The following is a 19,464-nucleotide window of genomic DNA, read 5'->3' on the forward strand; positions in this document are numbered from 1 at the left end:
ATGATGAAGATAGACATTTTTACAAAAATATAAACTAGAAAATAGAAAGAATCCCGAGTAACTTTGTTGGATGCATATAAAGTAACAGAATCATGGTAATATGTTCTATGTGAGAATTCAAAACAACGTTTCCTGGAAAAACTAGCACCAAGTAACAATGATATTTGGTAAAGAACTATTGGGTTTAGCTGACATTTCAACTAAATACCAACTTACTTGAGTGCTTTAAGAAATCTCATGTTTCCTAATAACCCCATATTGCATATGGAAGAAACCTGAGCCAGGATGCAAAGCAACCTGATTACATTTTCTTTGCCATCATTCTCTTGCGGAGGATTCCTGGAAAAACATTTCTATTTCTTCCAGCAACTTCTTATCACTGGTTTGGACTCCCCCGGAAGCCACATGTTCAGTGCAGTCAGATGATATGAGGTGGAGGAGGAACTCACTTATCTTGCTTAAGTCATCTGGAATAGCAACAACCTTCTCAAGATGCTCTTCTATGTTGCACTTTTGATAGTTGTCTTTATACACATGTTTCCTACATGCCTGCAATTTTGCAAGAAGATGAATTTGGATTACATTGGGGTCAGTCGCTATAAATCTCTCTTCCATGTTATCAGGTGTTAGATATTCTGTCAGGATTCTGAAGCCTATACAAAGAGATTCACAGCTGGATTGCATTGTAATTACGGTTAATGGAGAAAATAGCAACTGAGGACAGGACACTACAAAGATTGCAAAATGGAAAGAATAAAATCATAGCACTTGTGAAAATGAATAAGTGAAAGCTTTTTGGTTTCATTTGCCTGCTACAGATCCTTGAAAGCTGGTGGCCATGTATTGAAGTATAAGAGACTAAATGTCATGAAATAGACTGAAGATTCCTCACCTGGAAGACACTATTGAGACCCAAAATCTGCTCTGCATCCAGGTAGTCATGGATCAGTAGTTCCCGAAATAACCTTGCCATCTCTGCACTTACATTGCTAGCTGAAAGGTTCTTAATTATACCAGATATGCAGGAATGATCAAAGGCAGATGGCATCCACTTGGGCACCTGGTTCAATCTTAGCAGCGCAATTGCTATTTTAGATGCAGGTTTATGATAGTTTCTGAAGGATGTTGATGCCAAACCTGGAGCTGTCAATGACAATACAAGCTCCTCGACAACCAGCCTGCACCACTTGTCATCTCTAACCACACTTGCCTCCTGCATACCCAGCTTCTCCCAACTCAAGATCATGGATAAACAGAGTGCACTGTTCATGGCAACTCTAGTATCAGAGTTGAAAACCAGGCCTTCCAATACAGACATCACAGATTTTAAGTACCCCATAGAACATTTTAACTCATCATGTTTGTTATGTCTCTGGTCAGTAATTGTGGTCATCATTTCCAACAAACAATGTGAAGCAACCAGCTTGACTGGAGGAGAACCAAAATGTATCAGCCTGCATAAGTCATGACAGCAAATGCAGATAAAGGATAGCGGCTGGATCCCATTGGGTGATGACTGAAGAAAACTTAGCCAGTCCAGGTTCTCTGGTAGAAGAGCATGCAAACTGAAGGAAAGAAGTATTAGTTCTTAAAAGGATGGGCAATGCATTTGGTGTTTCAAATGTGAAGCACTGACCTTCTCAAAGAGAAAAAATTCAGTAAAAGGACAAATATTAGAGTTTCTCCCGTGACAGTTTCGGCATCATGTTCAACTAAAGCATTGCCTTTCGAACAGGCTGCACAGATTGCATTGTTAATTTTAGAGGCTAAGGAAGTATTAAGGAGTATGGCTTTTGAAGCATCTGGGAGTACTCCATTGGTGGAGTGATGGTGCAAGATTAAAGAAAAAATCCCCAGTACTAGGAGCCCTTCATGGTTGCATGTATCTGCAATTATTGTAGGAATAAAAAATTCCAGCAACTACAACACAAGATGGTTGGTCCGATTAGTTTCTTGAAGCTACTGCCAAACTGGGCTGAAATAAATGCAAATAAGTTACCTTAATAGCCACAGGGAACCAAACTTCGTCATCAAATAGTGTTTTAGGCTGCACTGAACATAGAATGTTGAAAACCAGAATTGAGCAGGTAATGAAGTTACATGGTAAAGAACAATAGGTGGAATAACAATACAAACTGTGGATTGCATTGCCAATGCCATGCAAGCATAATTGATCTGAAGAGGCTGGAAAAATATTGATAATTTTTACAATGAAATTCACCACAGAAGTGATGTCATCCTCCTCACCTTCCTCCTGGAGATGTTTCAGTAGAGATACCAAAAGTATGGCTCCATGGTTATCATCTCCTTGTACTAGCTTTGCAATGTCTTCTACTTCTATCATCTGAATTTTAGTCCCATGGTTGATAATGTTGGTCCCTTTTGTGCCATTGGATCTGCAAAAGCTCAGGATCTCATGTGACAAATGCCCTATGATACCTTCTTGTTGAAAAAGCCATTTCAGCCCTCTTGGATGAATTCTCCAACAAAGGATATTGCACTCTTTTTCAACTACTAGATGCAAGAGAAGTTTCTCAGCTTCTGGACTATAAGGGATTTGGTAGCTAATCTTGGCAATACCCCTGAATAGGCTGTATAGGTGCACCAGTTGCATCATTGTCACAGAATCAATAATTCCATCCAGGAAATTGCTGCTGTTGAGAAGAACATATTGTTCTAATGAAGCCAAAACCTGCTTATCATCTGCAAGTCTGGGGGGAAAAGATAATACAAGGACTTCTTTAAAGAGTTATAGATGTAGAAAACTACAAAGCAAGTGGAGCAAGAGAAGGTTTTCAAGGTTCAATACCTTTCATCATATAAAGAACTGGCATATAGTATAGATAGCACTGCAGATTGACAAGATATCAGATTCAAATCATGGGAGCTTTTTTGCCCAAGCAGAAACAGCAAATCCAGAGGATCTGATGGCATATATGAGGCAGCGTCTCTGATGGGTTGTCCACACTCATGTCCCAAAACCCTATCTATGATTGAACTGAGCATCAGATACACTCTCCATTTCATATTCTCTGTTGGAAATAAACCTAAGCATCCAAAGGATAAGCTGAACCAAGATGAGGATGCTAGACTCTCTGCAAACTTCTTACAGTGGACATCAGATTCCTGAAGCAGTACCAAGTGAAAAGTTTCCAGTACTCCCAGAATGATTTCCTCTTCTACTTCATCAACAACCTTTACAAGCCAAGGTAATATGTGGGCTTTACATAATTCTATAACATTGTTACCCAACTCCATATTGTTCATGTCTATTACCAAGTTATCTTCATGACTGTATGCATATATTTCTTTCAGAAGATAGAGGGAGTATAAAATAAGTTCATTGGGGTGTCTAGGGGGGACACAGAGACAAGATAGAATTGCATTGGTCATTGCTTCTTGCAGTGATGTTCTTAGAGTTGGAATGCTATGAGATGATGGGGATTTCAGGAGAGCTACAAATATTGAGCAGGCCATGGTGAAGACTTCAGGAAGCATGCCCATCTCCCCACTGGTATGTCTTTTGAACATCCCTGTTAAGACCAGAACCAGCTCCTCTAGTTGTGACCTTGATACTATTCCAGGACAGTCAAAGATGCAGCTCCAAATAAGCTTCAGTAGTTGGGATTGAACTGGATGAAAAGGTACTTCAGCTACATAACGCAGAATGGGAACCAGAGTTGGAAAGCCAACTGCAAGCCTTTGTTTGAAGGCTTTCTCAGCTGTAGATAATAGACCTAAAACTCTTAGGCAGGAAATGACGACGGAATCTTTATACCCTGCCCATTTACACAATTCATATTCAGGAGTCTGACCATAAAAGTTTGCAGTCAAAAGAATGGATATAATGTTCCAAGTTCTGCTAAAACATAAAGAAATCTGAGGTAGATACTGGCATATATGGTACACACATATATTGGGCCATTGCCATTCCAAGATTTACACTGAACTTAATCCAATTGGATGACCATTACTGTCATTTGCTAATTATTATTTCTGATTCACAAAAAGGTGATGGTGACCATTGCATGAAAAAGAGAGCATAGATTGAATGAATATGATAATCTGATTAGTTCAGTTAGAAACAATAATTGACCTATCAAATGGTGAATCATCAACCAGAGTAATATATACATCAAAATGGAAATCAAACTTTTAATCCACTCTAGTAAGTGCTTTGATTTTGTTACTATTAGAGAAAGGCTATCTTACCTGACAATCTAAGTATTTCAAACACATAGTCAGCAATACTTTCTTCAACCAGGGCTTGGATATGTTTGGAAGAATCAGCATCCCATGACATGCAGTGAAATATCAAGTCTACTGTGCCAATCTGGACTTGTGGATCAGAAGAGAGAAGAGGGGCTTTGATGGCCTCAGCAAACAAGATGATTAGAGGAGGCATATCTATTCTGACTTCTGCACCTTGCTTGGAGATATTTGCTTCTGTATGGCGATTGCTTATTAGGTCTTCCACAAATGAATGCTCGAAATACCCTCTTTGAGCTAGTACTGTCAGCAATGCTGGATAGGTAAACATCTAAGATGTTAGTTGAGCTAATATTATCAGCAGAATGCAGCATTTTGTGCTGTGCTGACAATCAAAATTATTAGTGGTACCCTGATGTAGGACCAACTCAGTTCTAGTCCTTAGAGAATGTTGAATGGTCTTCTTGATCAGAGTTTTATGGCTGTGATGGCTGTAATGGCTTTTTTTTTAGGAATAGAAGAGAAAATTGGGAGAGAAAGAAGAGAGAAAATACCTAGAACCACTCATAGGGTGCCTCCATGGGAATCATTCACCATGGTTAGCATAAGATGAAGAAAACTTAATAAACTTCATTGCCTTTGTGTAAAACGTCCATACATATTTATAGACTCTAAACTCATAGTAATCCTAGGAATCAAACTATTAGACTCATAATAGGCTTAGGAGTTAAACTGTTAAACTCAATAATCCTAGTAGGACTCAATTAAGCTGTCATATCCTATTTCAGTTTGAAGAAGACTCAATAACTCTAATCCTACTTATGCAATGACTCTGAAATTTTAAACATAAAGAAACTATAACTAGACAATCAAGCCCTATTATTGGACCCCACAGAAAATTGCAAAAATGACAAAGATACCCCTACTGTCCAAAAATATAGAAATACATAAAATATCATAAAATTCCAATTTTGACTCTTCAGCTCCTGCATCATACCCATAACTGCAGTTCAATATTCAGGCAGTGGTTGCTGTTAGGGGTGATCATGAGCCAAGCTCTTCATGAGCTACTCAAGCTCAGCTCGGTTTCAACCGAGCTTCGAGCCCAATTTACAGGCTTGATTAAGAGCTGAGCCGAGCTCGAGCCTAATAGAGCTTGGCTCGTGAGGCTCTCGAGCTCGAGCTTCATACTATTTGGCTCGGCTCAAATCCACCCCTAGTTTCTGTTATTTATTCATCTTGAGGGATATTGATGAATTTGATGGTCAAGATTATACAGTATGACTTCTCCCTAGAAATGTCTTATGTAGAACACTGATGTGTCCAAATAAGCTGCATATTGGCTACTTTGTTCTGTTATGACATTGTATCACACAGGTTAATCCATTAGCCATACTATAATTTGATGTTACAGCTTTATTTCTAGGGTCCATTTGACAGCAGGTTGTTTCAGATAAGCATTTCAATTTGACCCCATATAAGACCCATGGTATTTTGGTGCTGATAGTGCATATGATGTTTGTTTTGTGTAGGTTGCCTTGCCAACCAATCGTTCAAACTCGCAAGCCTTGGCTACTATGAACACAAAACTTGGCATCTGCTGAACTGAATCAATTGGCGAGTTTGACTCTACTTTACAATGCTAGCTGATGGAACAGATGCCTATACAGTTGCAACCCATTTAAGTGCAGTAACATACCAACACAATTCAAGCGGACTTCGTCACTTTGAGTCTTCATGAGGGCCTCCAATGATTGGTACAAGAGCTTTGGGCAGGCGGCCAACAGATTATCAGTTTCATCACCATAACCACACACATCTTGGAGTATGGCTAGTTTGTAAAGCACAAAGAAGATTTCCCCGCGTATCTCTTCACTGTATACAGGAGAGAATAAATCGACGACAGACAAAATGACGAAAGGATGATAATTTTGTTTTCACAGTTTGCTTATTTTATCACCTTGGCAGTTGAAGGCCCGTGACTAGATTGGCGATGAGGGCTCCTTTGTCTTTGATGTGGCAGGAGGTATTATCAGTCTGACGATTCAAAAGAACTCCTAAGCAATGTAGCTGCATCAGAACAAGAAAGAGAGCACATTAATCATTGTTCATCAACTTTGTGTGGAAAATCATGACCGACGAGGATTTTTCTTTAAACATAAACACATGGATTTGAGCTTTCTTTTTTCCTCTAAAACCGGAAAAATAATCGGGTTGTTGGTCGGCCAGTCAAAAATTACCACATGATCCACATCTTCAATTTGTCGTACTTCCGATCCAGTGCGTTTGGTTTCGTATAAAGGTTACTAGGTAAGAGGATGGTTAGATGGTCCTCGTATGAATTCTGTCCAGATGACAGCTAGTCCCGTTAAGCCGTTAATTCAGTGTTTTAAGAATTGGACTGGACACAAAACCTGAATGTTATCATTTTATGGGTCAAATGGTTTGATCGCTGGGTCAATTGGTTCAACTCTCGGTACTTACATTTATTGAAAATATATATGCAATTGTATATATACACACACACGAAATGGGATTCAGTCAGTGCAAAGCCCGTTAAAACAACCATCATAGTCTTGCATTGAGAATATTTTTCCCATGAAATAAAGCATAGAAGTACAGAAATGTTCTCATGCAAGGCAATAAAGGCTGTTCGAACGAGCCTTGCACTGACTGAAGCCGATCTCCACCCACACAAGCAAAAAATGAAGGGTAGCTTGCCCGGGTGGGATGTGAAACCCTGTTGAATCGTTATATATATAATTTTGGGCTGGATCAATTTCGGCTCAAGTCCGCCCGCGCAAGTTGCACCCCTAGTTTCAATGGCATTAAAGGGTCAGGAGGACAGAAGTTACAACCTTAAAAGCTATATAACTGAACCTAACTTTCTAGGTGATCCGAACCAGATTACTGTATTCATAACTTAAGTCAACAGTAATAAGTAATAACTGATCATCATATCATATCATGCAGGGTCTCATACTCTCATCATAGATCAATCTTATTCTTAGATCCCCTTCTATGTTGCAAGATACTAATTTAAGAAAGAGTCCCATGGGGGTTGTGATAAGGCTGCAATTTGGGCCGGTTTGGCCCAAACTCAACCCGAAAAAATTGGGTTGGGTTGGGTTGGATTGATGTTCGGGTTAGGGTTAGGGTTGGGGTTGAAATTCATGAACCCGACTTTATTTCATGTGAGGTTAGGGTTGACCCCTTAGCCAATTCGACTCAACCCAAACCCGACTCTATAGTACATGTCATATATAAATATATATATAATATATAACATACATTGATTTGTTTAGATGCATGATATTTGTATAGCACCCACCACATAATATAATGTATTTCTTTTAAGATAATCACTTCACTTAATCCTAATCAGAAAAAACTAAAACCTTAATAATATTATTTTATTTTATTTGAAAATTTAATTCATCTCTTATGTTGTTTGCTGCCCAAGAAAGATCTATCATAAGCCATAACTCATAATAAACTATAGTTATTTCTAACACTTGTTTTTTTTGAATTGTGTACCAAAAAGACAAAAAAATATATATATCAACAAACAAATATTAATGAAACATAAGATTAATATATGAAGTGAAAGTTGAGTTAAGATCTAAAACCGAGAAATTTATGATGTTTTAAGGGATGGGAAGAAGGTTGGGTTGGGTTGGTTTAGGGTTGAAGGAATTTAGTTAGGGTTAGGGTTGGGTTGGTCAGGTTGAAGGTCCGGTTGGGTTAGGGTTAGTGTTGGGGTTTAGAATTTAGGGTTGGCCTCAACCCGGCCTGACTTGCAGCCCTAGTTGTGATTGATCGAAGTTCTTCTGGTGCCATACCTTTACAAGTGGTGATTTGAACTTGAATCCGCTAAGGATGCCGGCTGATCCCATTCTAATCGAATTATAATACAAAAAAATAGAAGTATTTTTTCAATTATTTTCATTATATATATATATATATATATATATATATATATATATATATGTATGTATGTATGTATGTATGTATGTATGTATGTATGTGTGTGTGTGTGTGTCTTTTTATGAAGGAAAAAATTTTTATCAATACCCTGTACTTTGGCTCGAGTGACAATTTGGTCCTCGAACTTTAAAATGAGACAATTTAGTACCCAACTTTCAAAATGTGACAATCCATTACCTGTCGTTAACCAGTCCGTTAAACAGCCGTTAAGTGACATTTGAAAAGTCAAAAATGCCCTAAGAATGCCATCTAATTCTCTTTATCAACCATCCAAACATTGACAATAAAATGAGCAGTCCCAAATTCTAGATTCATCTAACAATTACCAACATTTTTTTGAATAGAAGAGGCTAGGATTTGAGACTATTTAGTTTTTGGCCAATGTTTGGATGGTTGATAAAGATAATGAGATGGCATCCAAAGGGAAATTTTGACTTTCAAATGTCACTTAACGGCTAATTAACAAACTAGTTAATGGTAGGTATTGGATTGTCACATTTGAAAGTTCGGGTACTAGATTGTTGCACTTTAAAGTTTGGGGACCAAATTGTCACTCGAGCCAAAGTACAAGGTACAAATCAGGAATTGGGAAATTTCCCAATTCATACCTTGTACTTTGGGCCTAATGTCACTTTGGTCCTTGAACTTTAAAATGCAACAATTCGATACCTGAATTTTCAAAACGTATCAATCTATTACCTATCGTTAACCAACTGTTAATCAGTCGTTAAGCGGCATTTAAAAAAAAACACAAATGCCCTTCAAGTGTCATCTAATTTTCTTCATCAACCATTCAAATGTTGACAAAAAAAATTAACAATCCTAAATCATTGCCTCTTCTATTCAAGAAAGTTGGGGTCACGCCTTAGTGAGCATTTTGGACCCCAACTTTCATGAATAAAAGAGGCAAGGATTTAAGATAGTTAATTTTTTGTCAACGTTTGGATAGTTAACAAAGAAAATTAGATGATACTCGAAGGGCATTGGAAGCTTTTTCAAATGTTACTTAATCACTGATTAACAGCTTAACGGTAGGTAGACCTGTTCATGGGTCGGGTTGGGTCGGGCTCGGGCCAGGCTTTTACTATTCATTAACAGAAATATGTTACACTCGAGCCCGAGCCCGGCCTGACCAACGGGCCTACAACTTGGGCCCTAGCCCGGCCTTAATAAAAAGCCCGAAGCCCGAGCCCGAGCCCGAAGCCCGACCTAATAAAAAAAATTAAAAAATTTCCCTATTCAATAATCAATATAAATCAGAATTTATTTACATTAAAAAATATATAAATTCAAAATTTATTTATATTAAAAAATATATATAAAGAAGGGAAAGATGATGTGGAGAATAAGAATTTGGTTGGAAAAAGAAGGGAAAGAGGTGAAAAAAAGAGGGGTATTCAACTAGGTTTTCTAGGTTTATTTATAGGTCGGGCCGGGCTATTTTGGCAAATCCCGAGCCCGGCTCGAATTTATTGCGAGCCAAGCTTTTTGGCCCGAGGTTAATCCCACGGGCCTATATACCTGTTCAAGCCCGTCTAGGGACCGGGCCGGCCCGTCGGGCCACCCGGCCCATGAACAGGTCTAACGGTAGGTACTGGATTGACACGTTTTGAAAGTTCAGGTACTGAGTTATGCATTTTAAAGTTCGAGGACCAAAGTACACAATATTAATTGGGAATTTTTCAATTTACAAAAAATACTTAATATAAGTATATTTATAAATAAATATATTAATATATACATGTTTTTTTAGTATATGGATTAGATCGGATTAGGGTGATCCAAATCCGATCAAAGAATCCAACAGAAGGTTATTCAAACCCGACAAAAAGAATCGGATCATGATCCGATCCATTTGCATCATAGGGTATTCATGGAACGCTGTTGGTCGGGTGTAATCCAATTCCATTTTGTAGGGTCAGGTCGGGTTCGAATTTGAACGAATACGGATCGAGTTTGAATCGAATCTAACTACTATGTAATCTAACTACTATGTAACAGAACCGTCCAGTAGTCGTCATACTATTGCTACAGTCGGAGGTCGGGCACAGCAGATTTCGCGGCAAGGTTCAAAAAGGAAAAAAAAAAAAAACGAATCAGAGAAAACTAGCAGAGATCGAAAACGCAGATCTATGCACCCGCAAAAAATTTCTCCAATTTAATAGAAATTTCCAAACGAGATGAAGCAAAATACTTCGAATTTGTCCAGAAAAACTGAGAAGTAAAGAACTCAATATCTAACCAGAATGAAAAACAGAAATGAATAACCTTACCGGGTAGACCTGTCGACGGCTCCAAGACAAAGTAGCAGAAGAAAGACGTTCAGTAATTCGAGCAATGAAATCGCCAGAAACAGAGGGATTATCAGAATCGCAGAGGTTATCAACGAGATCAATGGCCTGACGAGCGATCGGCTCGTCGTCAAAGGAGGAGAGCGCCTGAACGAGGGGAGATATGAGGAGGTGTGCGTGAAAGGAGCGGAGGCTTTGGAGGAAGGGAGGGTGGGAGATGGCCAGAGAGAGCTGGGAGAGTGCGTAGGATACGTGGACGGTGGGTGAGGCAGGGTTGGAGATGAGATTGCAGAAGCAGACCAGGCAAATGCTTCCACCTTCCGACGTCTCCAGACTCAGAGACGATCTGTGGCCTTGTGAGCAGGAAGGCCATGTCGTCTCTTCTTCTTCTATGTTTCGCCATGGATGCATGTATGGATACTCTTCTCTGAAGTACATTCCGTCTCTCTCGTAGCAAGTAGCAGTAGCAACTGTTCCTATGTGGCGGGATTAAGTAGGAATTAGGAAATGAGCAATGAATCTGATTACCGGATCTGGATCTCGGGGAATCGAGATCCGGACCCGTACAACGATCTACTTGGAAGTTGGATCTTGTTCTTGTGCACCTCACAGAATGATCCCAATCTATTATATTCAGTGCTATTTGACCAGATCCATACCATTTATGAAGACCTTACCAACCAACCGGTTGGCACCTTGATGGGGAGGGACCGGTATGGGGTTTAATAGTGTGGTGCATATCATCAAATACCAAAAAATAAATAAATAAATATAAATATATATATATATATATATATATATATATATATATCGATATATGTGTGTATATAAAATCATATCTGCAAATGGATCGGATTTAGGGGTAGATTCAACCCGAGTCGAGTTGAATATCTAGTATATCTAGTTATTCAAGTTTGGCGCACCAATAAACTATCAAATTTATGCATGAACTTAAGCTCGATTCAAGCTAGAGATGAACTCGAATTCGGCTCAAGTAAAAAGGTCGTAAGTTTGAGCTCGATTATGAGCCAAATACTTTACTAAAAAATATACATATAAAAAATTAAGTTATAAAAATTAGTTATTATATATATATATATAATATGTATGTATATGCATATATATGCAAAAGCTCGATTAGGCTCATGAGCCTCATCAGTCAACCTTTATTGGGCTCAAGTCAATTAGAAAACGTGATATATATATATATAATATGTATGTATATGCATATATATGCAAAAGCTCGATTAGGCTCGTGAGCCTCATCAGTCAAGCTTTATTGGGCTCAAGTCAATTAGAAAACGTGTATATTAGGTTCAAGTTCAACTTGAAGTTCGATTTAGATCAAGTCAAATTGAACTTTTCATGAACCAAGTTCGAATAGCTCATGACCACCCCTAATCAGATCAGATTCAGATTGGATATTGTCTGAATTCAAACAAATAAGAATTTGAGACTGGAGAGATCCGAATGCGATGTAATATCTAATCAACATGTAAAACATAGATTTATATTTGATTGCTTCTGATTCAATTAAAATACTCTATTCCTGCCATGGAGAGTAAAGAGAAGAGACAAAAAGACTAAAGAAGGGAAAGGATGAGCTACCAGTACCATTTACACATCAAGCAAACCAGAGCAGGAAAACAAAACCCCACTTCACACTTGAATACCAACAAAAATGTGTGAATTGCTGAAACCTCCCCTGAAGTTTAGTAATTGCAATCACCTCCCTTGAACTTTCTGATACCCATGCAGTTACTATTGAGATTAGTTTTTAATTGAAAAAGAAAAAAACAATACAAACTTTATGAGCAACAAAAACAAAGAGAATTTAAAGTGGTAGCTTTACCTTTGAGTGATTGATATGAAGGAGAAATTTGGAAAATAAATCGATTTCAGAAAATAAATTGGAATGATTTGGGGTAGTAGATCATATGAAGAGAAAATTTGGAAAACAAACATTTTTGCTAGAACTGCATGGATATTTTCATATTTTGGACATTTTCATACATCTTTTTATAAGATTCTAACAAAAGGAGTCTACTTGTAACTATGTCAAAAAGTTCAGGGGAGGTATTACAAATACCAAACTGTAAGGGAGGTTTTCAGCAACAACCAAAAAGTTAAGGGCAGGTTTAAGCAAATTACCAAAAAAATCAGACTTGAATAAATCTCGCACATATCTAAGGTAAATAATAAAGCAATAAGGCCAACTAATGTGTCGTTGTTCAATTCAAATGAATTAATTGAAAAATTGTACATGGATCATGCATAAAATTCCCATATATGCAAATGTGACCAAGAATAAAAACTGAAATAATTATTTTTATTTAATAATAAACTATTAATAAAACAGAAAATGAGAAAAATTGCATGCTCTTTCAATTTAAGTAATTTCAAGAGGAAAATAACAAGTGGGTCCCACTTAAAATTCCCACCTATTAACATATGACTAAGAATAAAAACGAAATAATTATGTTTATTTAATAATTAATCAATAATTAATAATTAATTATTAACAAGTAATTATTTTGTTTTTCTTCTTGGTCACATAATTCATTACTATTAAATTATTAATAAAATGTTGAAGTGAAAGTTAGGCTTTTCCCCACCTCAAAAATTTGTAGGGGTTTTTACGGTTTCTTCCGCCTATACAATTCAGAACCCCACCGTACAGTTGGCGTGAATTTGGAGGGAGGAATAATGCCAAATACACGGAGGGGATGCTGTTGTTTATAAGGGGGCTATATGTAAATTAGGTCTGGGATGTAATTTCCCAATTCTAAGGTGGCCTGAACACTTAAAATCCTAATTTTTTTTTTTATTTTGTAAAACCCCCACCTATGACATACATAGCCCCTCCTTGTATTGTGTCAAATTAGGCTTGTCAATGATACCCAAAAATCCATAACCCGATCCAATATAAGTATATCAAAATTTGGTTCATTTATATTTGAATTTCAATACGGTCTTATCTATGGACCATTGGATGTATGGTGGATTCAAATTGAATTTGGATTGCAATAAGATATTAAATAGTATAAAAAAGTTAGTTAGAACAAAAATGATCAAAATATTATATGTTATTAATAAAATGAACTTAATATGACTTTAATGTTAAACATTATGAATAAAATGAATTAAAAGGTACTTGTATGAAGCTTGAACCTATGACAATTTAATAAAATGAATTGTAAGCATATATGAACACATATATTTAAATTAAACTGAATTGTATTATTGAATAGGGAATATTTAATCTAATTATAAATGGATAAAATTCAAATTAGCCTTAATGAGACCCAAATCAAATTCAAATTCAGACAATTGGATATATTTTGCAGCCCTACTCAAATCTTATTCAATCTAATTGTTGACTAAATAAATATTCAAAGAATTTAAATAAATGCAATCGATGCATCATATGTGTTGCTATATCCAAATTTTGGATTTGAATTCACATTAGATTACATCCGATCCATATGCAGTCTTGATTGTAGGAGTTATAAGATGCGTTCATTTCTGTTCTTTGCGAGATGTAATTATGATACGCTTAATTTCTATATTTGGAAGTCATGTGCAATGGGTCAATGGGCTGCCAATGAGTCAGGTCAGTCCTTAGAAGTTAGAAAATTTTGGCTGTCCATATGCTATAAATAGGGCTCTCCCTTGCATGACACATTGGTTCACCTATTACAAGGAACCTACGTGAACTAACGATAAGGATCAAAATATTGATACACCTAGAAGTTTGGGTATCAGGCCTATCAGTGCATATTCATATGCTTTATTTTTTGTTTTATAAGCATTATAAAGATGCCTTTTTCATCTCAAAATATGCATATTGTAATATTTTGATCATTGCATAAAGAGTAGGGGTGTAAATGCATCAAATTTGAATCGAATTAGGCAATATTCAAATTCGAATCCAATATTGATGGATATTGAAAATTAATATTCAAATATTCGATTTGATTCGAATTTGACCAATTAATTATTTTGGGTAATTAATAAATATATAAAATAAATATTCTATTTATATAAAGTATATAAATTATTTATATAATTTAATTATTATATATAAATTATACAAAACATTTAAATATTTTATATATTATATATAAGAATTAAATATTCGATCGAATTCGAATATTTATCAAATCGAATCAGGTCATATTTGAATTCAACCAATTAGATATTCGAATTATCTGAATTCGATTCCATTATGTCAAATCTCTAATTCAAAATCGGATTTTCAAATACAGCCAACATTATTGAACTTGAGACAGTTTTCTTAAAGCAAAAAGTGTGAGAACACACTAGGAGCATGGCATCTAGCTACACATCAACAATATCTACCCATAAATTTAACGTACAAACATGAGATATATTTCAAATGTGCATCTAAATGTAACTAGAAGTCATGCCATCAACATGTTCATACACATTTTTTTGCTTTAAGGAGGTCCAGCTAGTTGAATTTAAACAGCCATATTCTTTCCATCTTTATCTGAGTAATTAGACAATTAACCTAATTCTCTTTTCTCCTTGCTCAAAATATATCACGTCTCTGAATGACATTTTGACTTGTTATGTTATTATCATGGGCTAATCTACAAAGGCACATGCATAATCAGTTTGGGTCTTGACTCTTGATCAAATAACAACATGTAAAACTAATCCTAGCCCTACTATATTTGAGACTCAAAATGCATATACCCAGAACTAACCTATTAATAACTATCACTCAAAAAGTTAAGAGCAGGACTCATAAGTCTTTGGTTTCTTTATGTGATGTTAGGTAAAACTGGTAAAATGATTACCAATTTAAATTTACCTAAACCGAGCCAAGTACCAACAAAATAAATCTTTTTAGAAAGATTTTCGAACAGCCTAGATGACCAAAAAACATATTGATTTTTTAGGGTCTTATCTTTAAACAAAGACTATTTGGTAAATGGTTCAGTCTACCATACTTTTAAAATGCATTTAAAAACTATCTATCATGCAAAAAGATTAGAAAACTTCCCAAAATTTGGCGTTTCCAGTCTTTTTGTATCTTTTCACACACGTGTCTTCTCATTTTTCCAGCTTCTGATTACTAGACAGATTTTCAGTCTTTCAAACTTGTCGAAGCCTAGAAGATGCGAAAAGACTTTGTCAAACGCAGCCTATATAACTGACAATGTTGCGGAGAAAAAAAAAAAGTGTACATTACATTTTCACTGAGTCATGGTTGTATCTTGATATGTATTGGTTTTCAGGGTCGCTGAAACGCTAAATGCAGAGAGTTAGAGCATTATAAGTTCAAATATTATAGGTAGGAAATGTCATGCAGAACGTTACTGAAGCTGTACCCATAGTCGATGGCTATTGTTAGCGAGTTGGTTGAAGACTTGAAGTCATTGAGGAGTCATGCATGGTCAGATTTAGTGGTCCATGGTCAGATCTGGTCATTGCAACTGTACATTGAGACCTTGTCCTTATGGGCCAAGCCTTTAGTTATCAGTTGTACGATTGTGTATTTAGTTGGCCATATGGGTTGTTAGAGTTGGGGCCTACATGGAGTGGGCAATACTTGGTTCCTATCATGCATCGGGCGAAAGTATCCTCCCACATCTGGTTTGATTTTCCTGTTTAACCCCTAAATCCTAAATCCTACCCCTAAAAACCGAAAATTTTAATCTCTAAATCTCTAAACCTAAAATTTAGACATGAAATGCCTTGGATGCATGTCTTCCAACTGTATAAGGACCAAATATTTTTCATGGAAAAATCTATGATGTCAGAAAGACATAAGTCACATAACTGAAAGGTTTTGACCAATCAAAACCCCCAATGAATTTTGATGAAAACCCACCTGATAGGTTCCTGCTTTTGTGACATCTGTTGAGTGATTGTAACTAGTAAAACTTTCTGGTATCATGTCTTTCCAGCATCATAGTCGAACCTTATTTACCATGTGGAGTTTTCTATTCAAGTTCATCTCATTGTAATTAGTTATCATTTTACAAGAAATTATTGGATACTCTCTTTCCCCCGTTCTCACACTGAGCACCATAAGGAATAAAACCAAAAGGTGTCACGAGGAGGTGATAGAAAATAAGGGAAACAGAACAAATTTCTCGACTCAACCTTCTTTTTATTGCACAGAAGTGGCTGCTTTGACTTGAAACTGCATTTTCAATTAGGGATGGCTCTCTATCCTACATAGTGGATACACACCTGATGGAGCAGGTTTTTCTGCTTGAATGATGGGTTTTGGGATTCCACCAGTATGGCTACAGTATTAGGCATTTAGGCTAAACCCAACCCAAATGTAAACGTTATGTATTAGGTGTTGAAATATTAAGGATAATTGATAGTTTATGTTTTTTTTTTTTTGTCTTAATCAAATAATTGAAGATTTTATTGTTTGTGTTATATTAGTTATTTATTACTTATATATAAGAAGAAATAAAAAGAAATTAGATGTGGGTTCTAAACCCAATCCGCTCCTACCCTTGAATGCAGAAATAAGGACATAAGGCCAAGGGGGGGTTTTGCATTTTTATGTACAGAAAGGGTTTGGGTTCTTAAAATCAACCCGCTAAGGGTTTTAGGTGAATTTGGATTGGAAGGTTTAGGGAGAAGTAGAGTCTACAATTTACAAAACCCACCCTGCTGCCATCCCTATTTTCATTCAATGCTTGTCAGCCCAACATTTTACCATTACACCAACTCACCAAGGTGAAATCAAGGGTCTCTACAAAGGATTGATGAAATACGTAACTTGGCTCGGCTGACTTTAGAAGGATAAAAAGTCCGATTATCAACCTTAATGAGCCCTGCCGGAGAAGGGGAGGGGGGATGTTGAAAGAAAAACAAATAAGCTTCAGTCCAACATACCATACCGATTACTAATTTACTATATGCATTGAAAATTTACTTTGGCAAGCAATTTCATTCCATGCCACTTCTTTCCCAATATAAGAAAATCTTATAACCCTCTCAATTTTCCATAATACACTTGCAAAAGGTGAAAGAAACGCAACCAATTTTATAAGAATGCCACAGAAATCCAACCCTTGGACCTTAGGTTTAACCCCATAGTCTAATCACTACTTTTTTTGTGAAACACTACTTAGATTTAAGCATGACAAGGTTTGTAGTAGTAAATACCATCAGATATAGTAACATTCTGTATTAATATATCGTCCAATGCTCCAACCACTAACCCATTCCACGTGGCAAAACCACTTTATTCGTAGCATGTCAAATGTTCATTAAATATATAACTCCACATTAATGGATTTAAATTTGGACAATTACTCAAAATCCAAAATCAGATTCAGCCAAGATGGACCCAGCCCAACTTGCACCCGAAAGGAATAAAGCATTTAATTTCTTATCTGAGCTTGCTTGATGCCTGTTAGAAACATTGCTAGCTGCTTCAACTTCTAGTAGTCACATGGAACTAGGAACGCTTTCCCCATCTTCCCCAACAATCATACTATAAGAAGCCTATTAGTTCTCTAAGCATTCAATGAAGATAGGGTCCATTTGGTTTGTGATCGGAATCGAAATGGGAATCCCTTGGAATCTGAATGATCTATTCCCCCTACCTGTTTGGCTCAAACAGGAAACGGAATCGGATTCCGGTTGGTGCTATTTGGTTCATTAAGAGGCTGGAATCGGATTCCAATTAATAAGCCATGTCACATTAGTTAAATGGACCGGGTAGGACTATACAAACCCGACCCATACCCGATTCATCTCATCTTCTTGTCCTGCATATATGAACAGTGTCGATGAAAACCAATACTGGGGTCCCTTCTCCGGCAACCATTTCTTTCCCGTTCATCCTAAAAACACGTTGGAAATGCCACCGGAGAAGTCAGAATGAAAAACGGTCACTTTCTTAACCCGCATATATGAATAGTGTTGCTCAACACTGAATGAAAACCGATGCTGGATCCCTTCTCCGATGACTATTTCTATCTCGTTCGCCCCAGAAACACATCAAAAAATTCACCGGAGAAGCTTAAGAATGAAAAACGGTCATCTTCTTAACCTGCGTATATGAACAGTGTCAATTGACACTGGACGAAAACCGCTGCTAAGTCCCTTCTCCGATGACTGTTTCTATCCCATTCACCCTAGAAACATGTAAAAAAAAGTCGCTCGAATTCTGAGAATGAAAAAACGGTACATGAATTTTTAAAACAGTGAAAATGAAAAATAAAAGATATTGAAATTATTGAAAAACCGATGCCTAAATAAAAGAACCGGTGAGTGAGAATTTGATGATCGGAAAACTGTTACTGTTACTAGTAGCGGAATGGGAATCACATTCCAGGGGAGGGGGTCAGGATTGGCCATTCCCCCATATGGGGGAATGACATTCCGCCTACTCATTCCCATTCCGGTCGACCAAGGTTCAAAGCATCGACATGTATCAGCCCGTATCGGACCATAAGTATTGTTTCGGGACCCCTCTAAAGCGCCCCTACAATGGGTGTATCGGGGGTCTGACCGGTTCAGGGTGTGGAGGAGGCCTAAACCAGCTCCCCTGAACCAGTTGCGAAAAAAAAATTTAAAAAAAAAAAAAAACCACTAAAGAGCTGTATCGATTCGCCTAAACCGGCGTATCGGTATTTTGAACCTTGCGGTCGACCAAACATCTGGAATCTGATTCCAGGGTCCTATTCCCTCGAACCAAACGGACCCATAATTTAATGCTTGACACAATCAGAGATTCAAACATCCAGCAACTTGGATCTCCCAAGAAATTCCATCTCTTTAAAATAATTCTTCTGCACAACACTCAATAAAAAACAACAGAAAAAGGAAAAAAACGCCAAAAAAGCAATATATATATATATATATATATATAATATAAGAGAGAGAGAGAGAGAGAGAGAGAGAGAGAGAATAAGACACAACCAACAAATATATAATTTCAACCATAAAGAATTAAGTGCACATATTCAAA

The 19,464-nt window shown here is 36.8% G+C and overlaps 1 protein-coding gene and 1 long non-coding RNA gene across 3 annotated transcripts; one reads left to right on the plus strand and one right to left on the minus strand.

Annotated features, from left to right (window-relative positions):
- Nucleotides 1-42: 42 nt before the first annotated feature.
- On the minus strand, nt 43-11,108 carry PRD1 (putative recombination initiation defect 1). Of its 2 annotated transcripts, XM_088960078.1 has the most exons (10): nt 10,470-11,108; nt 6,170-6,279; nt 5,909-6,084; nt 4,213-4,524; nt 2,810-3,779; nt 2,248-2,711; nt 2,000-2,052; nt 1,637-1,920; nt 893-1,565; nt 43-549 (listed from the first exon to the last, which is right to left on the minus strand). In XM_088960078.1, the coding sequence occupies exons 1-10, from the start codon at nt 10,923-10,925 to the stop codon at nt 319-321; spliced, it is 3,729 nt and encodes a 1,242-aa protein (XP_088816204.1). In that variant the 5' UTR covers nt 10,926-11,108; the 3' UTR covers nt 43-318. The 2 variants fall into 2 exon arrangements, with proteins under 2 accessions (XP_088816204.1, XP_088816203.1); XM_088960077.1 differs by having other exon boundaries at nt 2,000-2,711.
- Nucleotides 3,071-6,372, plus strand: LOC148844418 (uncharacterized). Its single transcript, XR_016103863.1, has 2 exons — nt 3,071-3,209; nt 5,742-6,372. It is a non-coding gene; the product is annotated as an uncharacterized LOC148844418 (long non-coding RNA).
- Nucleotides 11,109-19,464: the final 8,356 nt, after the last annotated feature.

This window comes from Nelumbo lutea, chromosome 8 (assembly GCF_056320005.1).
Source record: "Nelumbo lutea isolate HS-2025 chromosome 8, American lotus-T2T, whole genome shotgun sequence".
NCBI classification, from domain to species: domain Eukaryota; kingdom Viridiplantae; phylum Streptophyta; class Magnoliopsida; order Proteales; family Nelumbonaceae; genus Nelumbo; species Nelumbo lutea.

Bases quoted from the DNA above. Each gene is read 5' to 3' on its own strand.
- PRD1 (XM_088960077.1), bottom strand. From the start codon at position 10,925: ATGTACTTCAGAGAAGAGTATCCATACATGCATCCATGGCGAAACATA. The intron at 6,280-10,469 runs GTAAGGTTATTC...GTTCTGATGCAG, and splicing joins GCCGTCGACAGGTCTACCCG to CTACATTGCTTAGGAGTTCT. The intron at 2,712-2,809 runs GTATTGAACCTT...TTTTCCCCCCAG, and splicing joins AGTTCTTTATATGATGAAAG to ACTTGCAGATGATAAGCAGG.